General features: G+C 34.3%; 1 protein-coding gene across 16 annotated transcripts in view; it reads right to left on the minus strand.

Annotated features, from left to right (window-relative positions):
- Positions 1 to 1,561: 1,561 nt before the first annotated feature.
- Positions 1,562 to 18,499, minus strand: part of LOC128238745 (uncharacterized) — a 48,252-nt gene continuing 31,314 nt past the window's right edge. For 7 of the 16 annotated variants that reach the window (XM_052954963.1, XM_052954962.1, XM_052954965.1 and 4 more), the window contains 10 exons: positions 17,570 to 17,614; positions 15,955 to 16,072; positions 13,414 to 13,584; positions 11,474 to 11,543; positions 9,736 to 9,821; positions 8,538 to 8,613; positions 8,084 to 8,172; positions 7,531 to 7,600; positions 6,862 to 7,002; positions 1,562 to 4,221 (listed from right to left, as the gene is read on the minus strand). In XM_052954963.1, the coding sequence (XP_052810923.1) occupies positions 4,126 to 4,221; positions 6,862 to 7,002; positions 7,531 to 7,600; positions 8,084 to 8,172; positions 8,538 to 8,613; positions 9,736 to 9,821; positions 11,474 to 11,543; positions 13,414 to 13,584; positions 15,955 to 16,072; positions 17,570 to 17,614 (962 nt within the window). In that variant the 3' untranslated portion in view covers positions 1,562 to 4,125. Of the gene's footprint in view, positions 4,222 to 5,938; positions 6,014 to 6,861; positions 7,003 to 7,530; positions 7,601 to 8,083; positions 8,173 to 8,537; positions 8,614 to 9,735; positions 9,822 to 11,473; positions 11,544 to 13,413; positions 13,585 to 15,954; positions 16,073 to 17,569; positions 17,615 to 18,499 lie in introns of all 16 variants that reach the window. The other 9 variants (XM_052954967.1, XM_052954975.1, XM_052954976.1 and 6 more) reach the window with 4 other exon arrangements.

The raw sequence follows: 18,499 nt of genomic DNA on the forward strand, positions 1-18,499 counted from the left end.
ACAGTGACCTGGAATGATAAAAGGTTGTCCGAGTGATAAGTTGACAATGCCTGCACCCATGGCCCTCAAACTTGACTTGGAGGTTGGGCCTGGCCAGAAGATGGTCCCTATTGATTTAAGGGGTCATTGGGCCAAAGGTCAAGGTCACAGTGACCTGGAATGGTAAAAGGTTATCCGAGTGATAACTTGACAATGGCTGCACCCATGGCCCTCAAACTTGATATGGAGGTTGAGCCTAGCCAGGAGATTGTCCCTATTAATTTTAGGGGTCATTGGGCCAAAGGTCAAGGTCACATTAACCTTTAACACAAAAAAGTTAACAAATCTTCCCCCACTGATATCTCAACAATGCCTGAACCTATGATCATTAAACTTGACATGGATGTTAAGCCTGACCAGTAGATCACCCTTATTGATTTTAGGATTCATAGAGCCAAAGGTCAAGGTCACAGTGATCTTGAATGGTAAAAGGTTGTCTGAGTGATAACTCAACAATGCCTGAACCCATGGCCTTCAAACTTGACTTGGAGTTGCATCTGACTTGTAGATGACCCCTTACGATTTAAGGGGTCATCGGGTCAAAGGTCAAGGTCACAGTGACCATGAACGAAAAAAACTTGTCTTGTGATAACTTGACAATGCCTGCACCCATGGCCCTCAAACTTGACATTTAGGTTTCTGGTGACCAGCTGATGACTCTGGATTTTGAGTTCATAGAGTCAAAGGTCATGACGGTCATAACACACTATCCTCACACTTTAATGGTCATAATCTTAAAACAGCAACAAATCAGCTGTCATTTTGGTCCATGCATATTTCATTCAATTGTCCATATAATCCTGACAACATGGCGCTCAGGGGGGGCATAATGTTTGACAAACATCTCTTGTTATAATAGTCTTACTACAGTCATAATATTTGTGTAACTGTTTCATTATTCAAACTTTGGTACTTTCGCAACTTTTTGTCTAAATTACTTCAATAATATTATAAAGGAGTCATCAGCCATTATAGGGGCTAGACACCAGATGGTCCCAAAATCGGCAAGCACATTAATTCCACATTAGAAGCCTAGAAATGTCAATATGAGCTAGTATAAGGCTGATAATATAAGATAAATTATCAATTGACCAATGAACTGAATGAAATTACTGAGGCATGTTAAAGGATCAGGGTATGAAATATATTCAAATACGACCCCTGTATCATAATTCTGTGGCGGATCAGTTGTCTAGTGGTAACACACTTGACTTTTCATACAGGGGTCGCAGGTTCAGTTCCTTGCTGCACCACCAAAAAAGGTACTTACCGTCTTCCGGGAGGAACTTTTAATCGGGATGTTTCAGTGCTATACACTGGTTCACATTAAAGAACCAGGGTAGCTTTAACCTGTCTGTGCCCGATATTACAAAAACCAAATATCACTAACAATCTTATCCGAGCAGTCACCAAATGGGCCTTGCCTGAGTATAAATCAATTTACACGCCACCACCCCTGTATCTGTAGGCACATCTGTTGTATAGTGAAGATAAGAAACAATTTCATGGAAATAAACTTGTGTATTTTATTAATACTGATAATAAACAAATAAGTTAAAACAAAACATTAAATGCTTCATAGAAGTTAAACAATTACATACAGAACACTAGCACTTCGAAAAGAGACATTGTACCAACAAACTTATACATTTATGTATTCAATTTTTTTAAAGCGATTACTCAAACAACCACACCAGGGTAGGATGTCAGTAGGCTGGTCCGCTTTTGACAGTTTACAAAGGGGAGGGGGCATAACTCATCAAGAACTCTAGTCACACACATGCATGTTTTTAGGTCAACATATGTACCAAGCTTCGCATTATATCTGGAATAGTTTACAAGTCACAGGGATAGTAACAAACGAATAAAACACAAGTCTAAAAATCTTTCTTGATATCAATTAAGCAACTATAAATTAATTGCTAGATTTTCATCCCCTCATACCCAGCCACAACTACACAACTACAACACTTCTTTTCTGACTTCTGATTTACTGTTTTTACAACTTTTTTTATTTTTTGTCTTGGAAAGAGCAATTTTTTGCATAAGTATCTGCAAACCAATGATAAAAGATTGCTGACAAACGATCAGAGCACAGATTTGCATATTTCCGTTCGAAAATTAATGTTTTATGGCTCCAACCGTTACTAACGGTTTAAGAAAAATGCATAAAACATGAACTTTTGAACAAAAATATAAAGATCAGCGATCTAATTTTTTTCAGTAGTCTTATATAACTCGTTTCCATGGATTTTCGCAAAAATGGTCTCGTTCCATGACAAAAAATAAAAAAGTTGTCAAAACGTTCAATCCGTGAGAGTGCAGCTTTAAGATTACTTTACTTTCATACTATCAATAATGGACAGGCTTCTATATCATACAACGCGCAAAGATTGGAATATAATATATGTTCATGGCCATTACAGATTATTAATTATGAACTTTATGAAGCAGATGTACAGAAATAAAGGTAGAATAAAAAGGAGGCATTTTTGTTAGGAGACAAAAATATCTGAACACACAATTATGGTATTATTGAAGAGAAAGAATTAGAATAGCTAGCTATATAATCACAGAAATACTTCCAATTAATATTTAATTGTTTGAATTCGAAAAATTTATGGATGAACAATGATACCTAATGTGCAAATATAAAAAAGAAATGTGGTCTAGAGTTAATCGTATATGCTTCTTCATAATATTTTTCCATTGATTTGGCAGTGCTTCATTTAAAGTTATGGAATGCACAATATGACTTTGTGTTGATGTTTGTTTCTAAGGATTGAATGTGTTAGTATTGCAGTAAACCTATGTATAAATGTATTTGTTGGTGCACAGTTGGTGATTATCTGCACTCTGACCAAAGTACTTCAAACACAGTTGAATTGCAATTCTAAAATATTATATGTTGATTATATAATTTACACTCCATATCCACAATTTTTTTATGGGTTATTATAACTTAAACGCTTAAAAATAATGCTCAGCAGATATTAAATCATTTTAAAACTAGCTGTGTGCAAAGCAAATGCGTCAATGAAGTCACTTATTTTGTCACGTTAATTTTACCGCAATCAAATGTCATTTGACCAATCGAATCTAATCATTATTTTTATTCAAAAGTACTCCAAAGAAGGAAGTATATAAGGAGACTCACAGTGTAATTATTAAAAACAATACTTCACTAACTATTCTTTTATCACATCATAATTGTAACTGTTAGCCTTAAAATTGAATCAAATAAACAAATAAACAAATATCTAATGCATTCATTCAACCCAAAACTGAATGCTTCAAAACTGTGAGCAAGTACGGTATACAAAATGGCAATCGAATAATGACAACTTTGGACTTTTCCTTAAAATGGCAGAATGTTCATATTTTACATTTGAACATTATTACTAACAATGCATTTGGCATTACATCTATTTCTGAATTTGTCCTTTAATATGATGCACAAGCTGGCAGTATTTGTTTAGGATGTGAACAATGATTAAAGTAACTGAAAACTTGTAAAAATGCAAGAAATTAATTCCGCTTAACTTACTTTTATATTTTATACTGTCCACCACATACATGTAGTACTATTGTCGGTTACACCAAACTAATTTTATAAAAAAAATATGTTCATTATAAGCATGATGCAGGGGGTTTAATTTTATATGTGCCCTGTGTGTGTCTAAATGAACATTTCTCAACAATATATCAATTTTCCTGTACATACAATTACATTTACTTCAAAAAGCAAATATTTATAGATGAGAAAACACCAAAATGCAGATTAAATGACTTCTACAGTCAATTACTCAAATTATGTAAAAAAACAACAGGTATACTGGTGACCATTAAAATGAGTTTGGCAAATGTGAGCACATTTAACAAAACATTGTTAGACATAACGTCAACCCAAGAAACAAAAAAACGAGTAACTTATTACATAAACTGACAAGACCAAACATATAAAAAAACACCGAAAGAACATTGAATCATCGATACATCAATGGACAACAATATTTGGTCTGCAGACCCATGGGGTGGGTACGGTATGCACGTATCGGAAACCGTGATATTATTGTCAAGGGTCCCTCAAGATCGGCTAGTGGGTGATTTTCTTCGAGACATGGTCTCAAACAGTGGAATGTAGGCAAGAAACTCTATCTTCGACAACAGCCCGGGTTCGTTCTGAAATAGTTAGATTAACAATACAATAGATGTGTATTTTACATAACAAACTTACAAAGTTTATAATGAGGAATACAGAATAGTACCATAACATTTACTGTTAACTTTCAGTAATGTGGTTTGAGTAAAGTATGATTATTTTGGTACAAGAAATGCTGTTTTTTTAATTTCCTTGAAGCCAAATAACAATATTGTACTAGTATACTTTAAAAAACATTTTTATGCCCATTAATAACAGTTGTGTATCTGCGGTTGTTTCTATTTACTTTCCTTTTAATTTAATTTTATTACATGTTTATACATTTGCCTAAAATTAGACAACACTGGGTTAAAATCTGTTAACTTGGGAATCTAGTTTATAACCATGTTTGTTTCTCTTTCAATAAAACATAAAATGTTTACTATAGGCCACAACAAACAAATTATTTGATTGGCATTTTATGACCTTAACTTATAAAAATACCCGCGACCAAAAAGTTCTCTGGTGGTCACCTCTATTTTTTTCATTACAGAATCTTAAAATAAAATCATCCCTGGCCTAGAAATGTGGCTTGGGTATAACTCCAACCAAACTTTTTATTAAATGCAGCCTTATTTCTACCTTGCATTTTCTCATGCAGAGAACAAACTTAAACACCTTAAACATCTATATCTTTGAAATCATGATAAGTACAGTCGAAACTTGCTATGTCAAACTCTGTGATCTCAATGTTCCAGTTATGTCAAACTTTTTTTAAATATTTTGGGTTCAGTTAGACATGTTTTGTTTTATATATCGAATTTTTGTTATCTCCAAAAAAATTCGGAGGTCCCATCGACTTCGACATAGCAAGTTTTGACTGTAGTATATACTTCTATTATTAGTGCTCAGACTAATGAATAAAAGGCTGACAGCCGTTGGGAAGTCAATGAAGTGCGTTATAACCTGCCAAACACAATACCAGAAAACAACACGAGACAACATATACTACAATAAAAACACGGTTTTTAAAGATGGACCACTCTTTTTTATCTTGTGCTGTTGGACAACAAACATTAATAGTGAGGTTCATGAGTATAAAAAAAACGCATTATTCTGGTGCATCTAATTGTTCAACTCGTCATAATGAAAACAACAGTGTTGAAGTTTGAACCGCATTGCTTAAATGTTCTTTTTTTGTGTTCAGTCAAACAAGGGACAAAACCCAATATTTATTAAATACATAGTTGTGCCCCTTTCTACACATGTGTGTATTGTCTCTGGCAGCATGTGTACCATGTTTAACTTGAATATCTTGAACGGGTTTTGAGTAATAAATAAGGTTATAGATTTTGTTTGAAATCGTAGCACGTGATTTTCTTCTTCGAAAAACAGACATGCTAAATCCGGTAATATTTATCAAGCACCATGTTAAATCTATCAATAAAGATGTTATTACTATCACTGTAAAAATAACTACTAAGGGTGACAAAATTCACATTGAATACCACAGTTGAAGAGTAAAACATTTAATGTTGTAAATCCTAATCGAGCAAAGTCAGGTAATATTGACTCAAGTTCTATCCATCTCCTAATGACCAAATGCCTGGATCAAGATGTATTCCCATTTTAAATACAAGCAACAAAGCTCTGGTGACTGAACATTTATGATTATGAATATGATTATCAATTCCCATCATTAATGTGTAACGATTGGTGAAGTGACCGTGAAAACAACACACTGGCTCTACAACATACCACTTCTCAGGTTCGATAAGTTTCGAAATATGGAATCAAAGCGACATATGGAATATATTCCAACTCATCTGCAGGCTATAATTCAAGGCAAAAAATAAAAACAATGAAATTTGTCATTTTGAAAGATATATATTTATATTTTAATAATTTGCTTCTGTAGATTTATGAATATTTACTAGCGAAATAAAAATTAAATTTCATTGATTTAAATGGTGAAAATATAGATTTAAAATTAAGGCCCGCTTTTATATTGCAAATCAAATAAAATAAATAACGTAAGTTACTGTAAGATACAATTTGGCATGCTTTTCCAATAAGGACAATTATCTGTCATTTCTAAGCATATAATAAAAAAAAATGTTTACTTTAGATCGCAATAAATTTCACCTTGCGAGCAACAAAAGTAAAAATTTAAATTGTGGCTTATCCACAAATGGAACTTTTGATGCTCTGACTCCATGAAATATATTGCAATCATACTACACTGAAACAAATAATTATCCTCTATTTCATTCTTATTAGAAAATAAATATTATATTGTAAGATTTTTATAAATCTTGCAATCGAGTGAATGCTACTCGCAGCCGGTTTATCTCAAGTAACTAATTATTCAAATATATACCAATAGCTTAAAAGACGTCAATTTCTACAGCAGATGTTCTCATTGTTGCGAACATGCATACACAATATCTTGACAAGTTTTTCAACATTTCAAACAAACACAACACTTGTAAAGACTCCAACATCTTGCATTTTATTACCAGAAATCAAATAGTTTTTGGTGCTTTTTTTAAATCCATCAAAGTATAGTGCCCCTGTGTGTATTAAATGATATTTTTATATTTTATTGTTTATAGCAATATGAAATTGCTGTTTAACCAAAACAAGGTTAATTTTGCTGTTGTTTATCCTATCAAACATACCAGTTGAAGATTGTCAATAAACTTGTGCCAGTTGTGAGGTTCGGCCTTGAAGTCTCGGGCGAGGGCTGTGTTGAGTATCTCTTGGAGGGAAGCGAGCCCGATCTTCCCGCGGTGACTCCGGTCCACCGTCTGGAATAACTCCTGTAACAAGGGAACAGACAGAATAATTGAAGGAAAGAAACGTGTAAATTTAACTTGCATGCTACAGCTGCCTACGCCAGTTACAATGAAAGTACCCACAGACCACTTGCTTTACATCTTTTTTTTGCACTGCCAGCATACATCAGGCTGCTGAGTTCATACAAGTTCAGGAACAATGACATTTTTTATTCCGGCTGATTCACTGATTTGCATGACGTACCCGTTTTGTGCAGAGGCACGTGATCTGCAACGTGTATCCACCTACACCGATGCTGTGAGTCTGAATCCCCATTTGTATTTTTGTTAATGAATAGTACTGGTTATCCCTTATGAATTGTAAATGACAGCTAATCTTATGACATAAATAAAGCTCATTTCAGAACTGTACATAATATATGTACATAGTCACTATCAAAACATTTCAGAACATATGTTAGATCTACCTATGAATCACTGTGATGTTAAATTTGTCTGCATCATTTTACCTTTAATATCAAGCTTTTATTTAAAGACCAAGGCCAGCCTTACCACATACTGTCGAATGACCTCATGTAGACGCTGGAAGTTGATTTTGTTGTACGCCTCCAATGGTTCACCGCTGAAAATATGGAACTACAGTGTGTGAACAAGGAATTGTACAAATATTGTACAAAAACATACTTGAAAACAGACAAGATGAAGACCTTTAAAAGCTAACATGAGTGCCTTGGAGTGAATATATGTGCATATCGTCTTGGGCAATAAGTGTACAAAGTTTCATTTGAACATCTTGAACAGTTAGTTAGTATATTATGATAATATTCACCTAATTTTTACTTGAAAACAGACAAGATCAAGTCTTTTGAAAGCTAACATGAGTACTGTGGAGCAAACTCCAGCACTTGTTTTTTTACAGTAATTAAATCCAAAGTTATGGGCCTTGATAACCATGCCGCAATTTCTTAGGCAATATATGTACCAAGTTTGATTTGAATGACTTGAACAGTTATTTATAAATGGCAATAACAACAACAACATTGCCAAGGCTATGACAATATCTTTGAAAAACAGAAAAGCTGAAAAAGTTAAGAAGACTTTATACCTGAGTGAGGTGACAACACCTGTCAAGAATGACATCGTCATGAATTCATCAACGCCAAAAAATGTGTTTGAACTTGTGATGTCATATACCTGAAATGAGTACCCTTATGTTATGTATAGTAAAGATTGGTTTTGAGTGACAAAAATGTTGAGACAAATGAATAACAGTTTAAAGAATGCATGTCTACCGCGTAGTTATAAATTAAACACCAAGCCAATGATTTCTTTGAAATTTCCACTCTAACGGTTTTCAAAAGTTGATTTCTTGGTAAAGAAACCCAAACATTTAATAAACTTAAATTATAATGCCAACTAACAGATTGGTGCTGTCAACGTTGTCATAACAGTTACGTCACCAGCAACCCTCATGATTGGAATTATTCTCCTTCAATTAAGCTATAGTAAACAACATCTCAACAAACTCATTAGATTGTGCTTTGAGGAATTTCTATTACCTGTTTTATGAATTTTTCCTGATTTTGGGAGAACTGTTTTGGAAGCTGTGTCTGTAATTGGCTGTACATGATGTGCCTGCAAAATAAATGTACAAGATCATAAGGCTATTTAAGTATATGAATCCCTTGAGTGGCACCCTTTTGGCGCCAAATATATAATTAAAGATACAATAGTCATATAAACTATTTTCTGTCACAATTATTCGAAATAGTCACCAAAAAGGATATTAAATAAAAAATATCTTTTATAAATATTTTTTTTTTTTAATTTATGGGGTTCAGTAGCAGCCCCCCAAGTGTCACATATTTGCACCTTCTGAACGCCATAAGAGATAATGACAAAATGAAATTCCCTCACACTATTTTTGTAATGACTCTAGATTTATTAATTCATTAATGTAGATTTAAAGGGATTTATTCTTGTTTTATATGGGCAGACATCAAACACACTAAATATCCTGTGAGATATAGCAAAAAATGCTTATTCCATGATGTAACATCTTCTATTGTTCATATTATGGTAGAGCTTTTTAGGGTTATAATTATTTACAGATGAGACAAAAAAATTAATGCTCTATTTTGGAGAAAAGTGTAAGTAATAAACCATTATATGTCCATTATGTAAAGCCTAAAATTGAATTTATCGTTTTTCATTTACCCGATTCTTCTCAAATGAGTGTATATATGTTTTTCAACAAAGTTTAAAAACAAAATATATTGCCGACATAAAATCTGTGAATCCCTATAAAGTCATAAATTTATATCTAAAGCTACTTTCATTTCACAACTTGATGTGTAATGCTCTTCAGCGGGAAAATACCTGCTAAAATTACAAGTAAAACATTTGATTGATTGTTTAGGACTTTATATATGTAAAAAATGTTTGCAATGTCATTGTTTGTAACTTTCAAATCTTGCTATTAAGCTTAACATAGACATATTTATGATCTGCAGTATTTCTGACAGGATTTCAGCTGTACTTGTTTTTATTTATATATAAGAGCTTATCCTGAAATACTTCTGTAAACATTGAGAAGCCATTAATCATGATAATAACTTGAACAAAGCTCTGAACAATGGATAGAGAATTCACATACTAATTCAGTAGTACTGAGCAATTAGAAACTGGATGGTGTCAAAACTGTAAAAAGAAGTTACTTCCCTTTAATTTCGATATTTATAAGTACAATTAGTTTACCCATCTTTATCTGTATCCAGTTTATTGAATGTTTGCTTCAACTTGTTCTGTTCATCTTCTGACATGGTTCTGTGTAATTCCACTCCCTGTAATAAAAGAAAATAATTATGGAACTTGTTAGTCATTTGCCTATTGTCAATGTAAGCATGTGCACCAAGTTTCATGGCATTTTTTTAATTCAAGGTAAAAGGTTATTGCATAATGCCATCAACACCCACACACCAGGGCATCTGGGATCACAAAACTCTAAAAAAAACAAATAAAGCAGCACCTACTGTGTTCACTCTAATGTGGACCTCACTTACAAAGTCTTCTTGTTTTCTAAAGTTTATAAAGATCTGCTTGCATCATATTGATCTGACCCAGGCATCATCGGCACCCAAAGTACAAAAGCCATTTACATGACAAGTACCATGGGATCATTTTGTGTTTTGAATGATTTTTAACAGTAAATGATTTGACAAAAGTTTGTGGTTTGGACCATCATGGACTTCAGTGACTTGAAAGTTAATCTTAATTTCTAAGGCCAAATCTTCCCATCAATTTATATCTGCACAAAACATGTCAAATGTCCCAGAATGAAACACAGAGCTTAAAAGAGTAATAAGTGTATCAAGTGATGAACCACTGAGGTTATCAGACAATGGACCACTGGAGGTATCAGATGATGGACCACTGGAGGTATCAGACATTGAACCACTGTGGGTCTCAGACGATGGACCACTGTGGGTGACAGGCGATGGACCAATGGGTGAATTAGACAATTGACCACAGTGGGTAACGGATGATAATACCCATTGAGGGTATCAGATGATAGACCACTGGGATATCAGATGATGGACCACTAGGGGTATCAGACAATGAACCACTGGGGTATCAGGCGATGAACCACTTGGGTATCAGGCGATGGACCAGTGGGATATCAGATGATGGACCACTAGGGGTATCAGAGGATGAACCACATGGGGTATCAGATGGTGGACCACTGGGGATATCAAAGGATTGACAACTGGGATATCAGATGATGGACCACTGGCGGCATCAGATGTTGGACCAATGGAGGTATCAGACAATGGACCACTGAAGGTATCAGATGATGGTCCACAGGAGGTATCAGACGTTGGACCAATGGAGGTATCAGATGATGGACCACTGGGGGTATCAGACAATGGACCACTGAGAGTTTAGGACATTAGACCACTGAAGCTATCAGATGATGGACCACTGAAGCTATCAGATGATGGACCACTGGGGGTATCAGACGATGGACCACTGAAGCTATCAGACGATGGACCACTGAAGCTATCAGACAATGGACAACTGAGAGTTTCAGATATAAGACCACTGAAGCTATCAGATGATGGACCACTGAAGGTATCAGACGATGGACCACTGAAGGTATCAGACCATGGAGCACTGGGGTATCAGAAAATTGACCACTGGGGGAATCAGACAATGGACCACTGGAGGTATCAGACAATGGACCACTGAGAGTTTCAGACATTAGACCACTGAAGCTATCAGATGATGGGCCACTGAAGGTATCAGACAATGGACCACTGGGGGTATCAGACGATGGACCACTTGGGGTATCAGACAATGGACGACAGGGGCTATCAGACAATGGTTCACAGGGGGTATTAGAGGATTGACCACGGGATATTAGAGGATGGACCATGGGGGATTTAGACAATGGACCACTGGGGGTGTAAGACGATGGACCCCAATGGACACTCACCTTGAGGGGGTTGGGTGTGGCTGCAGTCGGAGATGACTGATCCTCTTCGATTGGTTCATCAACCTCTGGCCTATAAAAAGTAAAAGGAAAAACATTGTTACACGAATAAATAAAAACAAATGATAATGCTGTTTAAAACAATAACATGTTGAGATATGCTAATTTTATTTTTATGTTATCAGATTATGATAAAACCTAACTAAGTAATGATATATTTGTTAAATTGTGAAATACTACTATTTCATCTAAAATCAGTAACTTGGATGACAGCTTTTATTAAAATGTACAAGCATTCTGAATGACTAACATGCATGGTATATTATTTGTTTGGGATATTATACATCTTAAAACTAGCATAAAACGATCAATATTAAATTCTAGCAATCTATTCCAACTAGCAAGGAATACCAAGGGGTGGGGTAAAGAGTTTGGTACATATATGTAAAGTCGAAACCCATTGGCTTGATATCGCTTGGCTCGATCTCCTCATTGGCTCGAGCATGATGTAAAGGACCGATCTATTTTTACTCTATATCAGCATTCCTGCTTGGCTCGATATTAATAAGGCTTGAAGTATTTTGACCGGTCCCTGGGATAAAAAGTCAATTGGTTTCGACTGTATCATATCATGATAATTTTTTAACCTTCATGCAATATATCGAATATTAAAAAGGATATTGTTTGGAACCACATATGCTCCCCAAAGTTTACATGAAGGAAAGAATTTAAGGCTGCAATTTTGCACAGGTATTCCATCACAATCATGACATTTAATATTAGAATACAGCCTGAATTCATCACGGAAAATGATTTCAAATTAAGCTTTGAAAAATTATATACATAAAAGTCAGGTCTACAACTTTTAGGAACTGGAAACTTGAAACTAAACTGATCACAGTCATCTAATTAAATAATGTTAGAGATTGAACATCATCACTAAAGTCTTGTATTCATTTCATCACCAAAACACTAGAGTACCACAAGTGATAATGCCAACGTTCATCTGTTTTCACTTTGCAGTCAAAAAGGGAGCATTATATATTATACTCAATCATCAAAGCTTGGAGTTATGGTTCTAATGCTACACATGTGCATATTATTGTCTCTGGTAACATTTGTATATATATATAATTCAAACATCTTAAACAGTTTTTGAGCTACAACCAAGGATATTGATTTTGTATGCTAACACCAACGACACCAAAGGTATCACAATTCCTTGACTAAAAAAAGACAAGCTAAACATGAATGCCTCGGGAAATTGCCAACAATTGTGTCTGTTTGTGTTTTTTTCAAACAAACAATGGGCATAACTCAACAATTACTTATGTCAGAGTTATGGGTCATGCTTACTTCGTGTATTTGTCTGGAAACATGTTTACAAAGTTTCATACAAATTTCGTTAACATTTTTAGCTATGACCAAAGTATGCCAATGTTGAAAACACCAAAACTATCACAATATCGCAACGACGAGCCAAAAACTGAAAAGGGTGTAGCCCTAAATTCTAGGATCTATGTGCCGCTTAGTAAAGTGACATTTTAGGGAGCCACATGAACATATATTCTTACCAATCCTCTAAAACAAGCTCAATTTCTTCCTCTATAACACTATCATAAAATCACAAGAGATAACAATAATTATGTTAAACAGATAACAAATAACATTTTAATCTCAAATGCCTTTTCTCCATGGATGTACTTAGATAAGTAAATAGTGATACAAATGAAATATTTATGTATTTTTTTACTGTATGTATGAAAATGAGAATTACAAAGGAAACATTACATAATTTTTGTTTTTCTTTCACGTAATAAATTTATTTACAACATACTTGACACTTGAGAAATGAAATGATTAAGAAAAAGTGTTTAACATCTCATCACCATGACGACACTACACCACAATCAACACATGAAACCAGCACCAGACAGCCTTACTTCTTATCGGTCAGTGTTGTATGGGAGGGCGTGGTTTTTGGAACCACGGGTGTGGGCTCCGGTACTTGCTGCAAGTCTCCCTCTTCTGGATCACGGGCGCTCACCGGAATCTTGATTTCGGGTTTCGTTACAGAGTTATGGGGCATTACAGCTGGAGATTCTAGGGACTGTCTATAAGTACATTTGGTACAAAGTTCTACAGTTCAAAGCACAATACAGAGCAGCTGGGATTTTGCTAAATATAGCTAATGGGAACTGTTTTCTGAGTTTCTGTCTATTAATAGAATTTGACTCAGCAATACCAATAGATTCAATTATAACCAAAGCTGTCACCGTAGTGATGAAAACCTCTACATGCCGCCTGAACACAGGAATGGTAAACTTAATTTCCATTTGGAAAAAATCACATGAACTATAACTTTGTCAAAAATTGGTAGCTTATTACTATTAAGTCAAACTTGACCTGTAACTTTATGGTATTAATAATCATTTTCAAATTTTGTTGTGATCTTTAATAGTAAATACAGGAAGAAAAAAGAAACAAAAAACTACTGAAAACCTCACGCCTGTAAACCACAACCCCCCTTACCAAACTTTGTTTTCTGGGGGTATATTTGATTTTATCTACCTTCCATAATCGGCATACCATACAGACGTAATATACTGTTTATTTCAAAGATCAAATCAAATATCACATCTAATTATAAGTTATTCATTGAGTTTGCCTGTACCCAGAACAAACTTTTTCACTTGCCAATTTATATACCTGACATGAACATTCTCTTGTGACTTGAGCAATTTCCATACAGGTTTTTTTTGAGATCGAGCCATAATGCAGCCAATAGGTGTGGGTGGACCTTTATAAAGTCTCAAACAACAAAGCTCCTGTGACCATGGAAATTTCCATGAGGGGGGGAGGGATTTTATTTCATTTGACAGCCAACCAGCACCATTTAAATGAATATGGTTTATACTATCTTATAGCTTAAAGAATATTTCAAAAAGAAATTGATTTAAGCTGAGTTCCAAATCAAAAGATGAGAGGACACTGCAGGATGGAGAATGTGATTTACACAGGCTAACCACTAATTTATAACCTTCATTTCCAGACAATAAAATAACTTAATTGGTCTCCAATAGTACTTAATCATTAATACTTCATAATTTGTTTCCCTGCCTGCACAAAACACATTATAATTTAAAGGCCTAGTTTAAGGAATGTTTGGCATGATGATCCCCTGCTGTGCATCCCCTGTTAAATGCACTGGTGTCACAGAAGGGGCCAATTTCCAGTGTATTTGTTTACTGGCACAGGACCATAAAGGGTTGACTATATCTATAATAAAACTTGAGCTGCACAGCAGAATACTCAGATCCGAGATCTGATAGACAGCATAAGGCAATAAAGATTAAGATCAATGGGGGGGGGGGCTTTAAGGCAACTTTTGAGTACTGATGAAATTGCTTACTCTGCCCTCCTTGATCATTAAGATTTTACACAATATTTGACTTATGTCCCATTATAAGACAGCTCGAGTATTCATGTAATGAATGACAAAATTGCAGAGTCAAATTCTATTAACTAATGTTCGATAAGTAAGGTTTAGAAAGCATGCATCTATCTATGACCACTCACTTTTGATAAGCTTTATAGACACAAGCAACTCGGGGTAATCTGTGTTGGATGCACAATAATAAATAGTGTAACATTAATAACATTATTAAGCGAAGCTTCTAAATGAAGTTTACATGCAATTAAGATTAAATAAACTTGAAATGAATAAAAAACAACAAATAGCATAACTTTGTCCATGCTTAGTAAATCATTACTTGTCTTTGTAATTTTAAAACATCAACTAATAATAGAACCATGTGCATCTGAAAAAGCTTATTTAAAGGGACTCTAGACACCGATAGCTCTATTTTGCGACGCAATTAATGAAACGCAAATTGCGCTGTGTCGCAAACTCGGTCGCAGTTCTTGCGACTTGCGACTTTGCTGGATTTGCGATGCGACCATTTATGAAACGGGGCCCAGATGGTGTCAAAATCAGCAAATACAATATTTCCTCAAAACAAGCTCAGAATTGTCAATATGTGTTAGTATGGTGACAATAAAAAATCATTTTACATGATTAAAATAGTATTTTGTCGTTGTCTTTACCCGTTTAAAAATAGCGCACAATGGTTGCCCAGTTTATAGTGTGTATATTTAGCATGTGAATTTAGTCACGTGATTAGAACAAAAAAATATTTTTAAATTTACTAGGATTAAATTTTACATTGTAGACAGACCCAGTAAATTTAGCAGTGGAAAAATACACAAAAACTTTGAAAGATTAATGTGTCACAAGCAATGTGATACGTCAGTAAGTAAGATTCAGTGCGTTGTACGCAACAATATCAATTTATATAAGTGTTTTACTATTTTCTTTTTTTCTTGCAATGGTATCATCTGGTGTCTAGTCCCTTTAAATGATAATGTAATGGGAATAAAACAAATAGAGATAAATTGCCCTCATTCTCCTGATGCCTTCGTACCTGACAATGTCTTTTTTCACTTGTCCCGCAGTAACACTTCGTCCCAAAACGGCCGTTTTTGTGTTTCCAGAAGTCACGTTGGTTCTTGACCGAGTCATATGTGCGGGCTGAGATGAACCTAGGAAAATCAGAAAACACATCTTGATTAACATCCAGTGTATATTTTCTGCAATTATTTAAAAATAAAGTTAAAATTCTTACCATTCACTGCTGAGCAACTTTGATGCTAAAAATAGAATAATGTTAGGCAACAATTGCTAAGTAGCAGGCAAATCACTATTATTGGCCTCAATCAAACATAGTACTGAAGATTACTAAAATTTCGAAAGGTTCTTTTATCGAGACATTTCTGTTTTCGCCAGACTGGTTTAAAAAGAATTTATGCCATTATCTATTCATCGAAAAGCAAATGACAAATTTAATACCCTCTTGTGTTTTTAATTTGCAGCCTCATTGATGATAAAAAAAATGCGATAATTAAACCCTCCTGAAATTAAAACAATCTACAGCATTATGTACATGTAGTTAGCAAACAGCAGCTGTTAATTGGAGCCCCTTGCAAATGTATGATTATAATTTATACTATTCATCTATAATAATTTTCAAATCAAAGATAAAAAGGTTTGTTCCAATTACCACAACAAGTAACAAATTCATTCCCTTTTCAAACCACTATCTTAAGTACATGTAATACCAAAAAGTGCACATAATCTTATTGCAATACATGTATAAAAGTTAAAATGTCCAATGGCACAAATAAAATTATGCAATTTTGAAATTGTAAAGCAACAATTATACAGAAGTTCTATTTGAAATACCCATAATAATAATACAGAAGTATTTTTCACAAGTCTCTCGAGCCTTGAATATCTCGAGCATTGAATATTACATTTAACAAGAGCATCACAAAAAGATATATGAATGCTCATCTGATTTTCACAAATGAACAAGGGGCATAACTCAAGATATGTATTTTTTACCTAGCTTTGTACCAAGTTTCATGTTAAATAATCTGTTGATGAATTTTAGTTATATCCAACAAAAACTGTCGGAAACTGCTTCTTTACCAGTATGGATATGACATGAAAATTGCAAGTTTGGCTATGACAATACCACAATTATTTATTTTCTTGCATTATCTGTCATGATAACTTTTTAATAAATATCATTATGTATGAGAGTGCCACTGGAGGTACCAGTACCCATTGGCATGTTCCATTAGGCTGTTCTTAGTTCTATTAGCTCAATTGTGACGAAAGCTGAGAGCTTTAATAGAATCACATTCCAGTCTGTTTCACCAGGGAAGAAACCAGTGCTGGTGTCCAATTGGAGAGGCCATGAGAAGGTACCCCTGGTTGGGATTGAACACACAACCATTGTAGTGAGAGACAGACACCTAAACCCTTAGACCACCATCACACCCTTAGTTTCATTTCAATGTGTGCTGATCTTTTCAACAAAACGGTGCAAAAGCAATACCTGAGTGACTTCAAGGCTATGACAACAACTTGACCTTTTCTTTGAAAAACAGATGCCCTGTTTTCAAAACACAGATGACGTTAACACCTAGAGGGTATGATGAATCATGATATGGGAGCACTTGCATGATTGCTACCTGGTAAGTATGCCGCAAACGTAAACCGCCACATTGTTATCTCCCCTGTCACAAAAGAAAAACAGCCAGGTGCACAAGCCACGGAAAATAGAGTGCAAATTGCAAGAAGTCATCTAGCAAACTTTTCGTTGTTTTCATTTAACTGTTTGATTATAGAAATTTTGAAGTTTTAAATTCTTAAAATGAAAGAAAAGTTTAAATATCCAACGAAATATTAATTATTTTTTTTAATGAATTCCACTGGTATATTTCTATCTTATGAACATTATAATTGACCTGAATTGTAATTAAGTGAGGCAAAAAAAATAATACATGTTATATGATACTTATATGATAATGTATTCCATGCACATCATCTTTTATAAACTTCAATATATAGTTTTAAGGATTAGGGTATCGAAGGCATGCGATAATACTTGTGTAAATAACTCAAATACAACAAGAAAAGTTTGCATTTTTGAAATAGATGAATACAGAATCAAACAGACTATTTTACAATTGTTAAAAGTTAGTCAGAAAAATCACACTATAACTGCAGAAAAAAACACAGGCAGAGAACTATTATTTTGTAAACTATACTACATGCAGTTTGATTTTGTATTTTTTAAGTATAATATTTCCCATATTTGTACTTAGAGCATCTTTAAGATGTTTTAAATCCTAATTTATAATACAAATCTTGTTTATTGTTTACATAACCTAAGTAACACGTTCACTGTAAACAATGTTAACAATTCGCTGCTCGAATTCAGTTTTTATAGAAAAAAGATATTCTAATTTAGCTACAATATTTTCTGGTTATACATTTGATTTGAATATGAAAACAAGGGGACATACACTATAAGATAAACGCATCAAAACTACCTGTAAAACTAAAAAAGAAAGGTTTGTTCTGTTTAAATTAACAATTCTCAAGTGATAATGATAGGG

The sequence above is a fragment of the Mya arenaria genome, chromosome 6, assembly GCF_026914265.1.
Source record: "Mya arenaria isolate MELC-2E11 chromosome 6, ASM2691426v1".
In the NCBI taxonomy this organism is placed as follows: domain Eukaryota; kingdom Metazoa; phylum Mollusca; class Bivalvia; order Myida; family Myidae; genus Mya; species Mya arenaria.